The sequence below is a fragment of the Bufo bufo genome, chromosome 9 (genome assembly GCF_905171765.1).
Source record: "Bufo bufo chromosome 9, aBufBuf1.1, whole genome shotgun sequence".
Lineage (NCBI taxonomy): Eukaryota > Metazoa > Chordata > Amphibia > Anura > Bufonidae > Bufo > Bufo bufo.
In genome coordinates this window covers 161,171,297-161,193,817 of record NC_053397.1, presented here as the reverse complement: position 1 = coordinate 161,193,817, position 22,521 = coordinate 161,171,297, and the positions used below count along the sequence as shown (strand labels likewise).

The window sequence follows — 22,521 nt, the reverse complement described above, 5'->3', positions numbered from 1 at the left end:
AAGAAATGTGGTCTCAAAATATCATCCGGTAGGTCATTGTATTGCTGCATCTTTGCAGCTCTCCACACCTGGTGTGCAAGTCTATGGATCTGTAAAAGCGAACCTGATACAGATGCAAGGCCTTCAAGAACGGGCCATAGAGTGGAGAGCCGCAAGTACTCCTGCAAATAATATTCAGAATTGGGAAGCACATCCCGGGTCACCCATGGCACCAAATATCGCAGTTGACCAGCGAGGAAATACAAAAATAAGTCTGGCAAGGCCGCCCCCCCTTTATCCTAGCTCCTCTGTAGGGATTTAATGGCCAGTTTCCGCCTGTTCCTGCCCCATATGAAGGTCGCCATGATTGAGTGTAATCTTAAAAAAGTGTACGTGGGATTGGTACACAGGTATGTTCCAGCAGATACAGAGCTTTAGGTTGGAGAATCATTTTGATTAGGTTTATCAGACCCATGGTGGACAACGGTAAGGTGTTCCAAGATTCAAATTTATCCACGAAATATGACACCGAGGGGATCGTGTTTAGTTTATGTGAGATAGCTGGGTCTTTCGCAATAATAACACCTAAATACTTAAATCTGTCTACTACCATCAAATATAATATACGGACGGCCAGTCCGAGACCCACAAAGGCATGATGGCCGATTTTGCCCAATTTATACATAATCCAGAGAAAGAGCCAAACTGCTCAATAAGGGTTATTGCTCTAGGCAATGTAGATTCCACTGAATCCATGTATAAAATGAGGTCATCAGCATATAATCCTAACCGATCCTCCCTAGTTACCAGAGCTATACCTTTGAAAATAACATCCTGATGGATCCTTAGTGCCAGATGCTCAATAGCTACAGCGAATAAAAGGGGAGACAGAGGGCAACCCTGCCTGGTTCCTCTGTATAGTTTAAATGTTGATGACAGGGATCCATTAATCATAATATTCGCGGATGTGGAACTGTAAAGGATATTAACCCATCTGATGAACGTGGGACCGAAGCCAAAGTGCCTGAGGATCTGTATCAAGTAAGGCCAGTCAAACGCCTTGGCAGTGTCTAGCGCCGCCAAAGCTCTGTTCGCTAATAATTTGGTGAGAATTTTGTAGTCTAAGTTTAACAGTGATATAGGGCGATATGACCCGCACTCCAAGGGGTCCTTATCGGGCTTTAGCAGAACTACAATGGAAGCCTCATACAGTGATTCCGGGAGCGCACCACCAGCTAAAGACGCCTTATACATGTGCAGGAGCTGCGGTCCCAGAATGTCCACATATCTGGAATACACCTCCAACGGGATCCCATCCGGTCCCGGGGCCTTTCCCAAATTGAATCCCGTTATCGCCTCGTTTACCTCCTCCAATGTAATCTCTCCATCCAACAGCTCTCTATCTGGTGCAGACAATTGCGGATAGGAAACCTCCTGGAGGTATTCCTCCAATGTATGAGTAGAGTACTGAACCAGAGAGCTATATAAATCCTGATAAAATTCCCCAAAACGGTCTAATATGCCTTCAGGCTCAGATATCACCACCCCACTATTGTCCGCAATGCGTAATATCGGTGGAGCCATATTGTTCCTACATACTACCTGCACCAATACTCTACCCACTCTACTACCCTGCTCAAAGGTCTGCTGCTGCAAGAATAGCATCTATATAAATACTATGATACTGCGCTTTAGGACATAATACAGTTAATATTAGTGTACAGGTATTACAGATATACTCTATCTGGCACACGGAAGTATGTCAGTGTACAGGTGTTTAGATGGCTTTAACCAGTGTACCTGCAATGAAGACTTCTATTTGTGCGCTTCTGCTCGCGTTCCCATACTTGGTATGAAGGTTTTTTCTTTTTCTGCACTTGGTCCTTCTTAATGCTGGAAATCAGGATCAGTCCAGGTATGATGTAGTTTGGCGTGCTGCCTCGCGCCCCGGCCGGTGGCGCGCTGCTGCCGCAGGTAGAGGTGTATACAAAAGAGTGATTAGCGCTCGCTCGGAGCTGTGAGTGACGTCACTTGCAGCGGTCATCAATGACCACTGGTACCAGGTATCTCTTCTCCAACGCGTTTCGAACAGACGCTGTTCTTCCCTTATCTCCTCAAGAATAGCATCTAACACATCCGCAATACCCAGTCCCCATAGCTCTGTGTGCTTTTATTGTGTCAAAAAAACGATTTGATACATATGCAAATTAACCTGAGTGAGTCCTGTACATGAGATGAGTCAGGGACAGGACTCATCTCAGGTTAATTTGCATATGTATAAAATAGTTTTTTTGACACAATGAAAGCACACCGAGCTATAGGGACTGGGTATTGCGGATGTGCTAGTGGCCATCTAGCAACCCATGTCCTCAGCTCTATACACAAAATCCCGGTGACAGGTTCCCTTTAAGTGGTTCATGTAATGTCTGCCCTTCAGCATCCAGTCTAACCTGTTCTCCTCTGTAGGATTAGTGATGTACGCAAGTTCTGCATTCCTGCACTGTGTGCCCAAATCCTCCTCCCAACGACGGGAGAATTTCTTGATATAAGAAATGGAAGATTTAAGGCACCCTCGCAGGAAGGCATTCAATGTCTCCCACAGTAAGGCCGGGTCATTGTCAGCTAAGTTAATTGCAAGAAAGGTATGAAGCTGGTCAGGTACCCGATCAATTAGAGCAGTGATGCCCAACCTACGGCCTGCGAAGCAGTGTCATGCGGCCCGCGCAGTGACCGGACTTTATCAGCGCAGGGATACTAGAATATGTGGAGCATAAGGTCCCTTTCACACGAGCGAGTTTTCCGCGCGTCACGTGAACGCATAGCACCCGCACTGAATCCTGACCCATTAATTTCAATGGGTCTGTGTACATGAGCGTTGTTTTTCACGCATCAGTTCTGCGTTGCGCGAAAATCGCAGCATGTTCTATATTCTGTGTTTTTCACGCAGCCCTGGCCTCATAGAAGTGAATGCAGCTGCGTGAAAAACGCATTGCATCCGCAAGCAAGTGCGGGTGCGATGCGTTTTTCACTGATGGTTGCTAAGAGATGTTGTTTGTAAACATTCTGTTTTTTATCACGCGCGTGAAAAACGCATCAAAACGCATTGCACCCACGCGGAAAAAACTGAACTAAACGCAACCGCAAACAAAACTGAACGCACTCTGAACACATCCGGCCCCAATCCGCAACGCCCATGTGAAACCAGCCTAACTACGGACATGTGTAAACACAGCCATTCGCTTTCTGGGCCCTCTCAAACCCCTCACATTCCAGGACATCACTCTAAGATCCGCCATAGTGGAGTCCAGGCAAAGTAATAAGGATAGGCACACAGCCACTGGGGTTCACCATGGCAAGGAAGGTACATGTTATCTTGAACACTCATTACTTGATTACAAGACATTTCAATAATAGCGTGTAACATAAGATATACTCTCAAACATTGGGTTAACTGTTAAAACATCAACACTGCTAAAATAGAAAATGGCCATGTGCATGGGGGACCTGCACGGTGTAGAGAGGTGGAATTCCAGTGCAGGTGGAGAAGCTGGCTCCCCCCAATAACAGTGATACTTGCCATTTTCATGGGTACATTCAAAATTGAACGGCAAATAAGTAAACCTCGGTGTCCCCAAGTCCACACAGAGATATAGTGCAATACGTTACCAAACCACGAACCAAGGTAGCCGTAAATCAGTGGTTATAGTGCAGTCCTTGCAGGAACCTTTTCATCTCCCTTATGTACTGTATGCCCATGGAGGCCTTATCTTCAAGCTCGATCACTTGGGAGGGGAACAGCGGGGTCTCCCAGATAGCCAGTCCTCCGCCTCAGCAGGGTTGGAGAAGAAGAGTGACTTGTCGCCGTCCACGACACGTAAAAAAGCCGGATACGCCATTGAATACTTGAAATTCAGCTCTCTGAGGCGTCGTTTAATGGAGACGAATGTGGCTCGTTTCTTCTGCAGGTCAGCTGAAAAATCTGGATACAAAGATATGTTCGCCGAACTCAGTGAGATGGTTTGTGTGACCCTAGCTTGCGCCAAAATAAGATCTGTCGGGCCAGTTTAGCATGCGGGCCAGAAGGGGCGCCAGGAGGAAGTGGTCTGTCTGGAACACGGTGCGCTCTTTCAACTGTATATGCGGATGAAAAAGCAGCATTAGGGAACAACGATTTAAACCATCCTTCCAGGAAAGCTGCTGGGTCTGTGCCCTCCGCCCGCTCTGGCATGCCGATGATGCGCATATTGTTGCGCCGTGCGCGATTTCATCGCATTTTTGGCGGTACATTTCCACAGACGCCTCCACGGCAGCAAGCCTTGCCGGTAAGGGGCTCCAGGTCAAGTCCTCCAGGTGTGATACTCGCGTCTCGGTAAGCTTAACTCTCTCGCGCAGTTGTTGCACATCCTGACGCAAGAGACCCAAGTCCACCCTAACCTCTTCTATCTTCCCTGTCAGGGAGACCTGGCACCCTGTTATGGCCGCCATTAGTTGTTGGTGTGAGGTTTGCAGGGTAAACTCCGGCTCAGGCTCTGCATCGGAGTGTGACTGCTGTGCCGCCTGGCTCCTGGTGCTGTTCGCACGTGTTGGTGAGGGAGCTGCAGCGCCATGTTGGGAGTCTTGTCTGGTGAATTCTTTAAGGCGTTCTGCCGCCATCTGAGCTTTGCTGGGGCTCATGATTCTCATCTGGCACTTTTGTAGACCCAGGGACACCTTTCAGGTCGAAATTAGGCAAGTATAAAGGTCAGGATGGCTCAGGATTGATGATGGGAGCCGGAGCTGCTCTTAGATGCGTCCAGCCATAACGGCTCGCCACGCCCCCCTGGTGTCTGAAGTTTATGAACATCTTAAAGGGATTCTGTCATGAGATTTGAGACCTATAACCTAAACATATGGCCAGGTCCCTACTAATACCCTGAATCCGAAACGGACCTTATTAAATGTGCCTGTGGCTCTATTAGCATATAAAACAGGTTTTTATAACCTGTCACTCACGTACCAAATATGTCCAAGGGGACGTCTCATCATGCAGGGTGCCCGGCTGCAGCCGCCTTCCGACTAGAAATCGCTGCCCTCCCTTTCAATAGAGCCGGCTGCAGCTGGGCACCCTGCATGATGAGTTTTTCTAAAGTATTGTGGGGTGTCAAAACTCTTTATATGTCACAGGTGAATATGTTTGCACAGGTGTCTTGCGTGATCCGGACTGATTATTTTACCTGCCCTGGATTTCAATGTCCCTCCCTGTGGGCGGACACTCCAGAGGTGAGACCTATTTCAGCCCGGCACACGCCAGACGCCATAGATCATGACTAAGGACAACATCGTCCGAAACGCGTAGATCGTGGGGACAAGTGGGTCATTGTGTCACTGTCGCTGTATGCACCGATATGCTGGTGATTTGAATAAAGACCGGGAATTTTTTCATTACGTCCTTCTGGTGCTGGAGCATTTCTTTTATCGTGCATCTACTATTGGACTGGCTTGTGTCCGCCCCGTGCACCATCACACAGGATCGGAAGGTGAGCTGGCTGTAACCTCTTACTATATGATGAGACGTCCCCTTGGACACATTTGGTACGTGAGTGACAGGTTATAAAAACCTGTTTTATATGCTAATAGAGCCACAGGCACATTTAATAAGGTCAGTTTCGGATTCAGGGTATTAGTAGGGACCTGGCCATATGTTTAGGTTATAGGCCTCAAATCTCATGACAGAATCCCTTTAAAAGGGTCTTCATGGGGCGTGGCTTGTGAGTGCATGGAGTAAGACGCACGTTTCACTGCTCCTGCCAAGATCCTGCTCATTTACAGTGAAAGCGCACTCAAAACTGCCTGAAACTACTTACCTAAGGAGAGGAAGGTGTCCGGTGACTGCAGTGACAAAATCGGAGCCTGAAAATGCCGAGGAAATCGTCCAAACTGGCGCAACAAAACCGCATGGAGAAAATCCAAGATGGCACCGGAAGTGGAGAGGGGTCGGCGCGGCAGGAGTTGGTGAGCCAGAGTGCGGCTGCTAAACTTAGTAGATATGCCAGATTGGATGGTGGAGTGGGCGATTCGGCCAGTGATAAAGGGACTGATATTCCTACCTCCTCTGACCAGGAGGACGGATCCATGGACGGCGATGACCCGGTTTTCTCCGGTCAGCCGGTGCCCAATTCTGCGGTCCCTGAAACAGTTCCAGCAGGCCTGCGGGCTGATTCTACAAGGGAGCCCACACTGAAAGATATAATGGTGGCAGTGGCAAGCTGCAACAGTACCCTCAAAGTGCTTGCAGTACAAGTTGGCAGCCTGAGATCAGATGTGTCCATAATCAGGCATGACCTGCATAAGATTTCTGAGCGTACTTCAGATCTGGAAAAGAGGGTGTCCTCACTGGAAGATGTTATTCAGCCCCTGCAAATGGCGTTAAAAATGAATGGGAAAGATATAGCTGCCTTATACGCCAAAGCGGATGATTTAGAGAACAGATCGCGGAGGAATAATTTGAGAATTGTTGGAATGCCAGAAAAAACAGAAGGGGCCAATGCTACAGAGTTTGTGGAGAAATGGCTGCACCAGTTATTCCATGAGAAGGGCCTATCCTCCCTGTACGCGGTTGAGCGGGCGCACAGAGTCCCGTCGCGGCCGCTCCGGCCAGGCAGGCCTCCTCGCCCCATACTGGCGAAGATTTTACACTTTAAAGATCGGGACACTATCCTACGCCAGTCAAGGGATAATGATGAGATGGTCATGAATGGGGTCAGAGTGTCCATTTATCCGGATTATTCCAATGAGGTACAGCGGAGGAGGAGCAGATTTATAGATATAAAGAAAAGGCTCAGAGTGCTACAAGTTCCATACGCCATGTTGTTTCCGGCCAGATTGCGAGTGGTGGCATTGGGATCCACCAGATTTTTTGAGGACCCTGATGAAGCGACACAGTGGCTGGACGTCCACGAGAGGCAATTGAGAAGTGGGGCCCTGGACACTTGAAGGAAACAGTTTGCAGTTTGTGTTCACTTTATATATGCATAGGATTGCACCCTAATGTCACTTGAACGTTATACCTGTTATAAAGTGTATTGAGTGTTGCTACCACATGGTAGATCCTGATGCAGGAGTAGGAGGTTGGGATAAGAAATGTATTTCCCAGTTGTGGAGAGGATTCTCTACCTGAGGGAGAGTGTTGGAATCAGAAATGATTTTTGTTCAGCATTGGGCATGGTGCTTGCAGATTGCCCTGAGTTAGAGTTGGATGTTTGGGAGGGAGGGGTTGGGGTTACTGTTCAAAGTAGTCTGATCACTGGGGAGGGGGAGGGACGGGTGGGGGAGGGGGACGGGTCAGAGATGGGTGAGGGGCGTGAACTATGCGAGAGTGACTTTAGTATGGAGTGTGAGATTCAAACATGATGTAATCTTTCATCATGACACAGGTGATTAAAGTGTTGAGCTGGAATGTGAGGGGAATGGCTGATGCACGAAAACGACAATGTATATTTCAATATTTGAGTCGATTTCAGCCGGCTATCTGCTGCTTACAGGAAACGCATTTGTCAAATGATAATGTGCAGTGGCTGAACAAGAACTGGGTAGGACATGTGGTACATGCAATCCATTCCTCTCACTCCAGGGGCGTAAGTATGATTGTGCATAAAAGTATAAGGTATGAACATCTGAAGCAATGTGTGGATGCTGAGGGCAGGTATGTGTGTGTAGTGTGCAAGATTGATGGGATCCAGGTGGTGTTGGTGTCAGTGTATGTGCCTCCACCTTTTGCTTCCCCTTTAATAAGGGATATTATGACCTTTGTGGCGGACTTCCCTGGACTGCCGTGGCTGCTAGTGGGGGACTACAATTGTACATTGAATGACTCCATAGATAGATGTCGGGTAGAAGGTGCCAGTGGATCACCGGGGAGTGTGGCTCTAAAGAATATTATGAGGGAAACTGGCTTACTTGATGTTTGGAGGCTGCGTAACCCGGATAAGCGGGTGTTTTCATGTAGATCTGCTACGCATCATTCACTATCACGCATAGATCTGGCTTTGGTTAATGATGTTATGCTGCCATTGATAAGAGATGTTATTTGTCACCCTCGGTCGTTGTCTGACCATTCCCTGGTGCAGGTTGATTTGTGCCTGGGCGTGCTTAGGCAGGGACCGAGGTTGTGGAAATGTAACCCGCATTGGCTGAATGTACTGGGGGATCTGTCTGAGATTACTCGGGAGGTCAGGGAGTACTTTTCTATTAATGGAGGGACGGCTTCAATTCACGGAGTATGGGATGCCATGAAAGCGTTTCTGAGAGGGGTATTGATCAAAGAAATAAGTAAGCATAAATCTAAATCCAGAGAGGCGGATGTTAAAGCGCATGTACAAGTGACTGAGGCTGAAAGGGAGTTTGGTAGAATCCCCACCAAACTTAATAGTGAGGCGCTGGAGGTAGCTCAGGAACAACTGAGGTGTCACCTACTACAGGCTGCGGATAGGAAGCGTAGTTTCTACCGCCAAAGATCCTTTGAGGAGGGAGAGAAAGTTGGGCATTTGCTCTCAGTGGTTTCTCAGGCACAGAGGGGTTCTTCTTGTATACAAGAGCTAATGGATGGTAACGGAAATAGTAGCCAGGATACAAAAGGGATATTAGATATTCTAAAAGGGTTTTATGTCTCTCTCTATGCTTCTAAGGCGTCTAGCTCGGAGGAGGCCTTGTCCGCCTTTCTGGCTGAGGCTCAGCTATCAGTGTTATCAGAGGAGGATAGAGAGAGACTGGAAGAGCCGATCACGCTGGAGGAGTTGGAGGCAGCTCTTGGGGGGATGGCGAATGGTAAGGCGCCGGGGGCAGACGGTATACCAGTGGAGGTATATAAAAAATTGCAAGGGATACTTCTCCCTGAATTACTAAAGGTTCTTGAATATTCTCTGGAGACGGGTTCGCTACCACATTCTATGCAGGAGGCTATCATAGTAGTTATTCCTAAGCCTGGGAAGGATCCCAAAGTTCCTGATTCTTATAGACCAATTTCGCTATTAACAGCAGATGTGAAGCTCCTGGCAAAGGTGTTGGCAAACAGGTTGTCCAGAGTAATACTTACTATAGTGCACCCGGATCAAACTGGCTTTATGCCTGGGAAATCGACTGCTATAAATATCCGTAGAGTATATGCTAGTCTGAATATTCCAGCAGATAATGGAGGAGATAGGGCCTTACTTGCGTTAGACGCCGCCAAGGCGTTCGACAGTGTTGAATGGAACTACCTATGGGAAACATTGAGAGTCATGGGCTTTGGTACTCGATTTATTCAGTGGGTGAAAGTGTTGTATTCAAGCCCAAAAGCACGGATCAGAGCTAATGGGGGGCTGTCAGATAGCTTTTCTTTGTCCAGGGGCACCAGACAGGGGTGCCCATTGTCACCCTTGTTGTTTGCGTTAGCAATTGAACCACTTGCGGCCCTTATTCGCCTGTCACCTCATATTGTGGGGTTTAGATATGGTGAGACGCAAAACAAAGTGGCGATGTATGCTGATGACACTATGTTATTTTTGGGTGACACTGGGGGCTCTCTGGATGCGGCCATGGCTTTAATAGATAGATTTGGTGGCTTCTCTGGGCTCCGGATAAATTGGCAGAAGTCCGCCTTGATGCCGGTTGACGGACAGGCACTCTCTGGTGTGCAGGCCGATAGTTTGATTCCTTGGGTGGGCAAGTTTAAATATTTGGGGCTATATATAACACCTAGACTGCTAGATTTTGAAGAGCTTAATTTAACCCCTTTGCTAAATACCTTCAGGCTTAAGGCTAGGACATGGGGTAGACTATTTTTGTCAGTAGTGGGTAGAGTAAATCTCCTAAAAATGGTAATGATGCCTCAGTTACTATACATATTGAATAATGCACCTGTATGGATCCCAGTGGAGAGATTTAGGAAAATACATTCGATATTTGGAGATCTCATCTGGAAATATGGTCAAGCTAGGATTAAGCTGGAGACGCTGCAATATCCCAAGTCTGAAGGTGGCTTGGCTGTCCCTAACGCCTGGATTTATTTCTTAGCCTCTCAGTGTCAACACTTTAAGGGTTGGATGGAATTTCAGCTACCAGATGTGACGGGGAAGATACTGCAACACTGGTTGGGTAGTAGGGATCTTATGGGTATTCTGGAGGGCGCAGGGATGCATGGGGGAAGAGAGAAAGTGACGCTTATTGAGCTTATGAAAAAAGTGTGGGCAAAGGTGAAATTGATCAGGGGAGTTGGTGGGGTAGGAGAGCTTTCCCCATTGTGGAACAATAACCTGTTGCCAGAATTCATTTCTCTATCAGGAGTCCGAAATTGGGAATCCCATGGAGTAATGAGGATAGGTCAATTGATTGAGACTAATGTATTTAAATCATTTCAAGGTCTACAGCAGGAATTCAACATTCCCAAAGTGTGGTTCTATCAATATCTGCAACTGAGACACGCATATGAGGTCACGATAAGGAAGGGATGCACTATTGCAAAAGTGGATGTGGTCCATAAACTGGTTCTCCCAGCTGGAGGAAAGAGAGGTTTGATATCACAGGTGTATACTCTGCTTTTAGACAAATTTCTGTTGGGGTTATAACAGTCAAATGACTTTGTAAATGATTTGTCTATATCTTGGTATATTCATTATGTACAATGATTGTAGAAGATGTAACAAATATATGGACAGATGATAATGTTTTTATAATTGTGTATATTTGTGATTCGGAGGGGAGAAAACTCCAAGAAAATTGTGATACAAAATGTATTGTGATATACCAATTTTATTTGAACAATAAAAAACGATTTGATTGAAAAAAAAAAAAAGGGTCTTCATACTTCATATATTTTTCAAACAGCCCCTCACTCAACAGGACCTGTCGAGGGAAGCATTCTTACCTGCTAGTTGATGCTCGGTTCCAACTCTGTAGGTCCACCGCTATCTTCACCACGCTTCAGTCCTGCAGGCAAACTTCCTGCATGGACGGTGTCACGTGCTGCATTGCAGCAAATGACTGACCGTAGCAGTGTGTCCCCAAGTGGCACGTCACATGCTGCTTGGGGACATGTCACTGCTGCAGTGCAGCACGTGACACCGTTCATGCCAGACGTTTGCAAGCAGGATTGACGCGCAGTGAAGACAGCAGTGGACCATGGAGCTAGAACCTAACATGAAGGAAGCAGGTAAGTATGCTTTCCTCGACAGGTCCTGTTGGGTGAGGGGAAGTTTGCACACATGATCTTCTCCTAACAGGTTTACAATTAGTCTCAACCTGTGAATCCACTAAAAATAGTCAGTGTTTCTAGATAAACGACCCCCTTATTAAAGTATCATTAGTCAGCTTCTGAATCTGAAGGAAAGCAAGAACACAAAAGGTGTGCATGCACTTTAGACAGATGTCGGCTAACTGACAGTTATTTCTCCTGACTCCCCCATATACATGCAGGCTCAGAAAAGCATGTATGTTGTGGAGGGGAATAAACCACTGCCAGGCTCCTCTGGCAGTAACCTATTTCCCTCTAGAAGACAAGAACTGACATATCAGAACACAGTACAGTGCTCCCTCAAATAACAATGTTAATTGGTTACAGGACGACCATTGTATGTTGAAACCATTGTTTAGTTGAGTAATTGGTTCAAAACGCCCAAAAATGTCATCCAAGACAAGAGAAAATGAAAATGTAAGAAAAATAAGCAGATAACTAAGAAAGACAAAACACGTCTTTACATATAACAGTCAGGAATAGCGGATAACTAACAACTTATACAGGTATAAGAAGTGACCTGTTGGATCTGAAGAAGTGATCTGTTGGATCTGAAGAAGTGATTGGTTGGATCTGAGGCTGAGACATTGTATGTCAGGTCTGTTTTCAAGTTACGATGGGTCAGCAAAGACCACTATATTGTATCCTGAGGCCATTGTATCTTGAGAGATCACTTGCATGACGTTCATAATGGCTACCATGTAATGATGAGCATCATTTCTCAGAGGACATGCTTAAACTGTAACTACATTCAATGTAAAGTCATATATACTGTAGTTAATAATCAATTTCTTCAGCCCTTGGGCTCCTTGAACAAAGTCCTCAAGTCTTCATTTATCTCTCACAAATGCCGCCTTAGGCTAGGCCAGTACTGAACTCAGACAGTACAGCCACTTTTTTGATCAGCATTTTACATAAGTGTTTGTGAGGGAAAAAACTGAAGATAAATAGAGAAAAAATATAATGGAAATACTTCTTCCATCCTCCATGTTCTGGAGCCATTCATGGGTTGGCGTACACATACAGATGTAAAATACTGACTGTAAACTAACCAAAGCATAATATAATGCAAATGTGTTTTGGAGCAGAATATATACAATTCATATACATGTTGCTCTTTTTCCATATACTCCATAAAGAAGTTCATCCCCCAGATGAACACATGTACAGTTTGTAAAGTGCATCTTCTAAGGCTCTCTTCATATATGCACCAAGAGCCTTAAAAGGGCTTGTCTGCGTTTTTTAAGTGATGGTCTATCCTCTGTATAGAATAAAAGGAAAGTTCGATGGCACTATGCCTTTAAAGTGTGGTGCAGGAGATTGGCTTCAAGCCAAAATCAGACTCCTCGAATTGGGGACCCATTCATTCCTATGGGGCAGCATGATGTGCAGCCCGGACACGGAATTGCGGGTCCGCACTTCCGTTCCGCCAAAAAATAGAACATGTCCTATTCTTGTCTGCAATTGCGGACAAGAACAGGCATATTCTATTAGTGCCGGCAATGTGCGGTCCGCAAAATGCGGAAACGCACATTGCCGCTTTCCGTGTTTTGCGGCTCCGTGTATCCGCAAAATACGTTGCGGACGTGTGAATGGAGCCGAAAAGTTTGGCACTCATACTCCTAGGGCTGTTGCCCTGTACACTAGCACCATTTTTTGTTGTCTATCCTGATGATAGGACATCACTAGCCGATCGGCAGGGGTCCAACACCCCGTACCTCTGTGGATGAGCTGTTCTGTGTAGCTCTATACACTTTTGGTGGCAAGAATACAGTACTATATTTGCCAAGAAAAACTCTACAGAACCCAAACAGACCCCACTGTACAGTATGTCAATGGAGCCCCCCTGATGAATGTGCTTTCAGCGTCCGTATGTCTGTTCCACAAAAAGGTAGGACACAACCTATACTTGGCCGCATAATGTGGACCACTGACCCATTGAAGTCTATCTGTGAGTCTGCAAAAAAAATGCAGATGCAACACGGACGGTATCTGTATTATGCTGATCGCAAAATACATAAGGTTGTGATCATTCTCTCATGTGAGTCTAAAGCTGGCCATAGACAAAGGCTTTCTTCACACATGCCTGATTTGCCTATGGTAAATGTGACATGTATGTACAACAGGATCCATGGTAAAAAACCGAGGCTCACACTCCGATACGGATGTGCAGTTGATGTGCTGTGGATCCGAAAAAGGATTATGCCCATTCAGCTTTTTTACATGCAGCATCCGCAAGAAAAATGAACATGCTCATTGTTTTCAGGTATATTCTAGAGGTATATTGAGGTATATTGTCTCACCCCAATATATATCAAAGCACGCTGTGGACAGGGTATACTATTAAAACATAGCTTTTACTGAGTATATTAAAATATTCTTAATAAAAAACTAAATAAATAATAGTTGTAGGAGTAGCTCACTTCCAGCAGATTATGGTGAGGTGCTACTAGCTAGACTTGAGGACACCCTACCTCAATAGTGCAAGTATATATTTCTAAAAAGGGGATAAGCGAGCACTCACACTATGGCGTCAAAATAGAATTTATTTATTTATAAAAGCAATCGTGAATGTAGATATAAGATGTGGAATTGTATTAAAATAGTAGCAGCGTAGATAATAACAATGGCAGATTTAAATAATAGCAGCAATCTAGTATCACAATAGTAGCAGCAATGGGAGGTCACATTAATACTCCTGGTAGGTTATAGCAAAATAGAGATTAAATTGGTTAATAGATATAACAAATAAAATGAAACAAGTGATAAAAGAGTAAAAATGGTGGAAAATGGTGAAAAAAATGGAATAAAAATAGAAATAAAAAGATAAAAATCCCCCAAAATTCCAAAAATACGTCTACAGTTTTCTTGGTGATAAATGTCGGCAATAATCCTGGTCACACGTGATTAATATAAAGAAATCTCAAGAGATATAGTAGGTGTCAGTCCACTTGCAAATATTTAGTGTCCAGTGCGTTGATTATTCGTGTTGAGGTATATGGTCTCAAAGATGGTGGTTGCGTCTTAATGTTCCAAATTGCTATATTTAGGTTGCAATATTTTGTCTTTTTTATAAAAAGTTAATCATGTAATTCATTTGAATTCTGAACCAGTAGGTATAGTATGTCTTACCTCCTTCTGTATATTTCAGAATGGGCTGCAATCGAGTTGACCCGGGGGCGAGTGGTGCGGGAGGCGCTGTGGCGTCTTGCTTCGCGTGTCTCCAGCTGGCAACACCCGAGTCTCGCGATGGTTCAGGTGAGACTTTCGCTTTCTCTTTGCTGACGTAATCCCAGTGTTAGTAGGTAGCAAAGGTCTGATCGATTGAATTGGATATTCGGATCCTGTAAACTTAAAATCGCACGGCCATGCTTTTTCGTTGTTTTAACTGAGGTATTACAAAGATATCCGATATGAATCTACCAGACGCGTTTCGGGATGGTTCCACATCCCTTCCTCATCGTGTGTCGAGGTAGATGAATCGTAGAAGTATTCATCTACCTCGACACACGATGAGAAGAACATACCATCTATGTAGCATCTGCTCCCTACACATTCCAAAATGCCATTATCCCCTCAGTATGGAATAATATTTTAGCGATATTCTACATATATAAATAGATTGCATTTGTTTTAAGAGAAGATATAGGAAAAAGATATAGAATAGGATAATTCTATACATTATATCGAATTCTATCAGACTCAGATACTTATTGCAACAAACTATACCTATTTGACAAAAAAACTTATATATTTACAACAATTGTAACAATACCGTATTACAAATGCATTGTCTATTCTATCATTGAATACCTCATAATAGGATGAGAAGAACATATCCTCTAGCAGACATCCCATTTATCAATATCACTATCTATCTCTGCCTATAAATCCCAATTGTCATTATCACACATAATTTTTAGGATCTAATAAATCTTTAGTGCAATTTTTGTGATATTTTATATATAATAAAAGGTTTTTTATATCTGTTTTAGGGAATAGTTACTAAATTAATATAGTTCTGTATATCATATTGAATTTTTATTACATACAGTTACTTACCGCAACAAAATATACCTATGTTACAAAAAACGCATATACCGACGAAAAACCGCAACATTACCGCATGAGAATCGCATCATCCACCTGATGCAGGTTAGAGCTGGAGTTCAATCCAGTTACCATATCATACGGAGGATCCAGGAGGATATAAAAGAAGGAGGTTCAAAGATCCAGATATGACCACTGAGGAAGGGATGTGGAACCATCCAAAACGCGTCTGGTAGATTCATATCGGATATCTTTGTAATACCTCCGTTAAAACAACGAAAAAGCACGGCCAAGTGATTTTAAGTTTGCAGGATACGAATATCCAATTCAATCGATCAGACCTTTGCTACCTACTAACACTGGGATTACGTCAGCAAAGAGAAAGCGAAAGTCTCACCTGAACCATCGCGAGACTCGGGTGTTGCCAGCTGGAGACACGCGAAGCAAGACGCCACAGCGCCTCCCGCACCACTCGCCCCCGGGTCAACTCGATTGCAGCCCATTCTGAAATATACAGAAGGAGGTAAGACATACTATACCTACTGGTTCAGAATTCAAATGAATTACATGATTAATTTTTTATAAAAAAAGACTAAATATTGCAACCTAAATATAGCGATTTGGAACATTAAGACGCAACCACCATCTTTGAGACCATATACCTCAACACGAATAATCAATGCACTGGACACTAAATATTTGCAAGTGGACTGACACCTACTATATCTCTTGAGTTTTGTTTATATTAATCATGTGTGACCAGGATTATTGCCGACATTTATCACCAAGGAAACTGTAGACTTATTTTTGGAATTTCGTGGGATTTTTTTATCTTTTATTTCTATTTTTATTCAATTTTTTCACAATTTTCCACCATTTTTACTCTTTTATCACTGGTTTTATTTTATTGGTTATATTTGTTATATCTATTAACCTATTTAATCTCTATTTTGCTATAACCTACCAGGAGTATTAATGTGACCTCCCATTGCTGCTACTATTGTGACACTAGATTGCTGCTATTATTTAATGCTGCTATTGTTATTATCTACGCTGCTACTATTTTAATACAATTCCACATCTTATATCTACATTCACGATTGCTTTTATAAATAAATTAATTCTATTTTGACGCCATAGTGTGAGTGCTCGCTTATCCCCTTTTTAGAACATTAATAAAAAACTAACATTTGCAGTGAGTGAACGCAAATATCCTAGTGTTCGGTGGCAAAAGGACACGGGTGACCGGGGCTCAAAGTGTCAATGGCAGTGAGCAATCCGTCTCCTAATTAGCTCTGAATGTAAAGCCCTGACTACCGGAGGGCCAAGGAACTAATTAGCACCTAATAAGCCACCCAGATAGGGGCGACCCCATACGGAACCTTTCCCTACTTGGGGCCTATTCCCTACAGATCACCTCACTTGGATTCTCTACATGCCACATTTCGTCCCAGCAATGGGACTCATCAGGGGACTTTTATGAAGTGAAGGGAAATATGATTATAAAGTCAAGGACGATTCCTTGTAGCGTAGAGGATGTGGGCACGATTAGTGACAATGGTCCGTGCCGGGGGTGGGGAAGGGTCCCCTATCCACCGCAAGTTATAATGAACTGGGAGAGCGCTTTTTTATTGATAATATTTTAATAGTCTCAGTAAAAGTTATGTTTTAATAGTATACCCTGTCTACAGCGTGCTTTGAATTGTATGTTTAGCCCAATTTAGGCTACTTTCACACTAGTGTTTTTCTTTTCCGGCATAGAGTTCCGTCCTACCAATTTATGCTAGATTGAGGTATCATATTACTGCAGTGGCAAAATATCAAATTATACTGCAATATAGATTTGGGGCCCCAATACTATGTAATGTTTTTAATTGAATCATGCTACATATAATTAAATCAGAAAATAAAACAAAAAATAACCATAATTTTTTTTTTAGATAATTTGTATATATTTGGACTAATTGGGCTAAACATACAATCCAGAAAGAGGAGTGCCCATCATATATCCACTATCGTTTACTTCCTTATTTACTGGAATTGGGTGACCCAGTAGATAGTGCACCCTCCATTACCCAGTACATCTCGGTGAGAGCCCCCCCAATACACTATTTTAGCTTATACGAACAAAAATATGCCAGGAAGTTTTCCAGTTACAAAAAACTCATTTCTATGAACTGGATGTCGAATATTGGATTCCATGTCGATTTCAGCGTGAATCTGTGCAAAGATCTTCCTCAAATCCTGGATGCATGAACGGGCGTTCAGATAACTTTTTTAGCCCAATTCCTAAAATGAAGGGGTCACACAGCGAGGTAAAGAGCAGCTGCCTTTTTGGATTTTTTTTTATATCAAAGGCGCTACTTACAACCGGGTTTCTGTTCTCTGCCCAGCACATGGCTGGGAGTGACAATGCATGGAGAAAAATCCTATGCGGCTGTGGCCTCTTTGTTCTAAGCATAGGAAAGGTCCCAGAATCTCACCAGACTATGCTGCCATATTGTAGCAATATGCCATAATTTACTATGCTGGGAAAATCCTGCTTTTAAAAAGTTAAATACAAATTCCACAAAATGATAGAGCCAAGTAAAATGGATAAAGATACAACTTCTCAAATCTGTACTTTCTGAGGAGTATACAGAAGAAAATGAACACAAGGATTGATATTTCTATGAAGAAATAAATGAGAAACAGTAAAATCACAAAAACTGGACCAGGGTTCCTAACAGTTTGACATATCTTTAAAATAATTCCAAATTCGGACTTATCATACGACTTCAGAGTTTAAAAAAAATGTACATGTAAATGCAAAGTAAGAAGCAGGATCAGCATCTGGAATGGCTTCATAGCTCAATTTGATAGGTTTGCGCTGCCCCCTAGAGGACATTAGAACATCAGGGAACCTAGGAGTCATTTTTGTCTGCATTTTGACTAAGGGTACTTTCACACTAGCGTTTTTGTTTTCAGGTATTGAAGTCACAGGAGCTCAATACAGGAAAAAAACTGATCCGTTTTATAATAATGCATTTTGAATGGAGAGCAATCCATTCAGGATGCATCAGTTCAGTCCCTTATACGTTTTTTGGACGGAGAAAATACCGCAGCATGCTGCAGTTTTATCTCCGGCCAAAAATACTGAACACTTGCCGGACTGCCAGATCCGGCATTAGGTGTTTCAGCAAAACGGATCCAGCTTTTTGGTCTGCGCATGCTCAGACCTTTAAAAATGCGAAAAAAATTGATACCGGATCCGTTTTTCCAGACGACACCGGAGAGACGGATCCGATATTGCAATGCATTTGTCAGACAGATCCGCATCCAGATCTGTCTGACAAATGCCATCAGTTTGCGTCCGGAACGGAACTGCCTGCCGGAATCCTCTGCCGCAAGTGTGAATATACCCTTAAAGCGGTATTCCCATCTCAGACCATGGGGATATATCGCTAGGATATGCCCCCATTGTCTAATAGGTGCTGGTCCCAGAGGCATGAGCAGCACTCTATTTATTTCTATGGGGCCACCGAAAATAGCTGAGTGGTGGCCGCACAAGCGCAGCGTGCTCCTAATCAATCCTATGTGGGACCTGCACCTATCAGACTATGGGGGCATATCCTAGCAATATGCCCCCATTGTCTGAAATGGGAATACCTCTTTAAAGAAATATCACAGAACATTACTGCACAAGGAGGCTGACAATCTATCTCTCCACAGTAATCTAGTTTATTGACATAGAACAAGTCTAAAATTTCAAATCTAGCAAATACAAAATACTATTTTATTGCAAAACGAAAGGCAAAATGAGGATCAACTTACCGTGTACTACGGCTAATGCTAAAATACCACCAGTACTGGTGCCAGAAACCCAGTCAAAGAGCTCTTTTATTGGACGGCCCGCAATTTTCTCTATGGCAATAAGCAGCTGAATAAGAACCAGTCCACGAATTCCACCACCATCCAAGCACAGAAGGCGATCCTGCCTGCAGGCACAAATGCATTTTAACCTCCTATCTGTGTAAAATATCTAATGTTTTCATCACAGACACACATACCTGGGGGTATCACTGACCTTTAATCGCCTGTCTGTGGCTATGGGAAGAGCTAGGCTGAGGCTTTGGAGGTCCCAACTCCCCCATATACATGCATGTTCAGCTCTGCCAAGCATGCATGTGTCCTAAACAGTGAGAAAGCTGCTGCCAGGCACCCCTGGCACTGGTCTTCCTTCCCTAGAAATAAAAGGATCGGGCAGTTGAAATCAAACGCCCCAATTTTCATGTCACCCAACATCTGCTGTTGGGGAAGAGCAGGGAGGATCCCATCCACACTAGACTGTCAACTAGTCCTACAAAATTTGGTGGGTTCAGGCAACAATTATCTAATGTGTATGGCTGGCATAAAGTGGCTCTGTCACCAGTTTCAACCCTATTAAACCAGACATACTGACTGGTAGGGCTCATCATGCTGATTAAAACAATACCTAAACAACTGCAGATATCTGCATTTTTATTCATATACAAATAATCAATTGGAGCAGCAGGAGGCGGGGCTGAATCCTTTGAGCACTGCTTTGTAATACCCCTGTGCTCTGCATACCCCCCTTAAGGCCCCTTTCACACGGGCGAGTATTCTGCGCGGATGCAATGCGTGAGGTGAACGCATTGCACCCGCACTGAATCCGGACCCATTCATTTCTATGGGGTTGTGCACATGAGCGGTGATTTTCACGCATCACTTGTGCGTTGCGTGAAAATCGCAGCATGCTCCTCTTTGTGTGTTTTTCACGTAACGCAGGCCCCATAGAAATGAATGGGGTTGCGTGAAAATCGCAAGCATCCGCAAGCAAGTGCGGATGCGGTGCGATTTTCACGCACGGTTGCTAGGTGACGATCGGGATGGGGACCCGATCATTATTATTTCCCCTTATAACATGGTTATAAGGGAAAATAATAGCATTCTGAATACAGAATGCTAAGTAAAATAGGGCTGGAGGGGTTAAAAAAATAAAATAAAAATTTAACTCACCTTAATCCACTTGTTCCCGCAGCCGGCATCTCTTCTGTCTTCATCTGTGCTGTGAGCAATAGGACCTTTGATGACATCACTGCGTTCATCACATGGTCCATCACATGATCCATCACCATGGTAAAAGATCATGTGATGGATCATGTGATGACCGGAGTGACGTCACCACAGGTCCTGTTGCTCCACACAGCTAAGATGAAGACAGAAGGAGATGCTGGCTCTGCGATCAAGTGGATTAAGGCGAGTTAAATTATTATTATTATTATTATTAGTTTAACCCCTCCAGCACTATTTTACTATGCATTCTGTATTCAGAATGCTATTATTTTCCCGTATAACCATGTTATAAGAGAAAATAATACAATCTACAGAACACCGATCCCAAGCCCGAACTTCTGTGAAGAAGTTCGGGTTTGGGTACCAAACATGCGCGATTTTTCAATGTTTTGCACTCGCGCGGAAAAATCGCGCATTTTCCCGCAACGCACCCGCCTCTTATCCGGGCCAGAAATATGACGCCCGTGTGAAAGAGGCCTAACTGACAGAGCTAGACATACTGAGGGCAGAGCTGTCTGCTAGCATCTACATATCATATACTATGTGTACTATAGCATCACCCCACTAAGATCTGCTCAGAAAGCTAATATACACATTACTGCTTTATTTACAAGAACAACATAGGATTATAAAGACACCAGTAATACATGTTAGCTTATAAGCATAGAAAAACATGCATCTCTATGTGGTAGTGCTATAGCTTGGTGGTAAGTGCATGTGGAGATCCCAGGTTTGAATCCTGGGAGAGGCTTCCAGGTTTTTTTCTTCAGATATTTTTTTTCTTCCACATTTAGAAGTCTATGGGGCATTTTAGACGCCAGTCTTAATAAACCCCTAAACTGGTGGTGGTTCCGCCGAAGTTATGAAGAGGAGCCGGACTCTACATAAATTTGGTGCATCCAGTTGCAGTTCTAAATGTAAGGCAGCTCCCTTGCCGTCTTCCATTTAGACCATTTTCTACACCTAAAACAGAAGTAGAAAATGGTAAATGAGACGGGACTGCCGGACTGTCCCCTTCCACACCCACTTTTTTAGACTCTGGCATTAGCGGGGAAAAGTCACAGATAGCGGAACAACTACCCATTGCGTCACCTTCTGCTCCTGAAATACGCCTAATTTAGGAGTATTTCAGATTAGTAAATGACTCCCTATATGCTTATTATATTGAGAATAATGTTTTTAGGCTTAATAAAAGCTAATAAATAATGCTGGTTGGTTTATAATCATTTATTGTGCCTGTGAATAAACCAGTAATAAAAGTTTCACATTTCTAAGCAAAAAAACTAAAACAAGAAAACACTATTCTCAATATAGTAAGGCCTTTTATTGTTATATGATTATATATTATAGTATAGCCTATTCTATTAGTTAAATGAGAGAGAAAAAAATAAAATAAGAGAAAAAAAGTAAAAGTAAAAGAAATGTTAGTCTCTCCTGGGACTTGATTTTAAGATTTCTACATACAAGACAGACCACGTATCACTAAGGTATAGGATTACCACATAGAGAAGCATGCCTTTTCTATGCTTATAAGCTTACATATATTACTGGTGTCGTTATAATCATACATTGTGCCTGTAAAAAAAGACGTAATATGTATATTAGCTTTCTGAGCAGATCTTAATGTGGTGATGCTATAGTACATGAGTGTATGATATGTAGATGCTAGGACACAGCATGTCTAGCCCTGTCAATTGAGGGGAAGGGGGAGTGTGTAGAGGACAGGGGGTGTTGCATAGCAGCGCTCAGAATATTCAGCCCCGCCTCCTGGTGCTCTATTTGCTCATTTGTATATGAATAAAAACGCAGATATCTCTGCAGCTGTTTAGCATACAGACAAAAGAAAGGTATTGTTTTAATCAGCATGATGAGCCCTATCCGGCAGTATGTCTGGTTTAATAGAGTTGATCCCGATGACTGAGCTGCTTTTTTGCTTACATCTGGAAATGACATGGCCTCATTCAGTTTACATTCTGAGATGACCTGTTCTTATTTTTAGACAAATTAAATGAAAGGGTGTCTAGTTCAATAGAAAACAAAAAACTAGATTTGCTCTAAGTTATTAATGAATACTCAATAACCCTGGTCACCTTTGGGCTTAGAAATCAATAAATAGGAGGTAATGAATTAGCGGTGATCAGATGCTTGGTACATAATACTAAGTATTATGT

At 43.5% G+C, this 22,521-nt stretch overlaps 1 protein-coding gene across 2 annotated transcripts in view; it reads right to left on the bottom strand.

The window, feature by feature from the left end:
- The window catches only part of PLA2G6 (phospholipase A2 group VI), a 105,757-nt gene that overhangs the window by 27,204 nt on the left and 56,032 nt on the right, over positions 1 to 22,521 (bottom strand). For both annotated transcript variants that reach the window (XM_040406867.1, XM_040406868.1), the window contains one exon: positions 19,088 to 19,251. In XM_040406867.1, the coding sequence (XP_040262801.1) occupies positions 19,088 to 19,251 (164 nt within the window). The remainder of the gene's footprint in view (positions 1 to 19,087; positions 19,252 to 22,521) is intronic.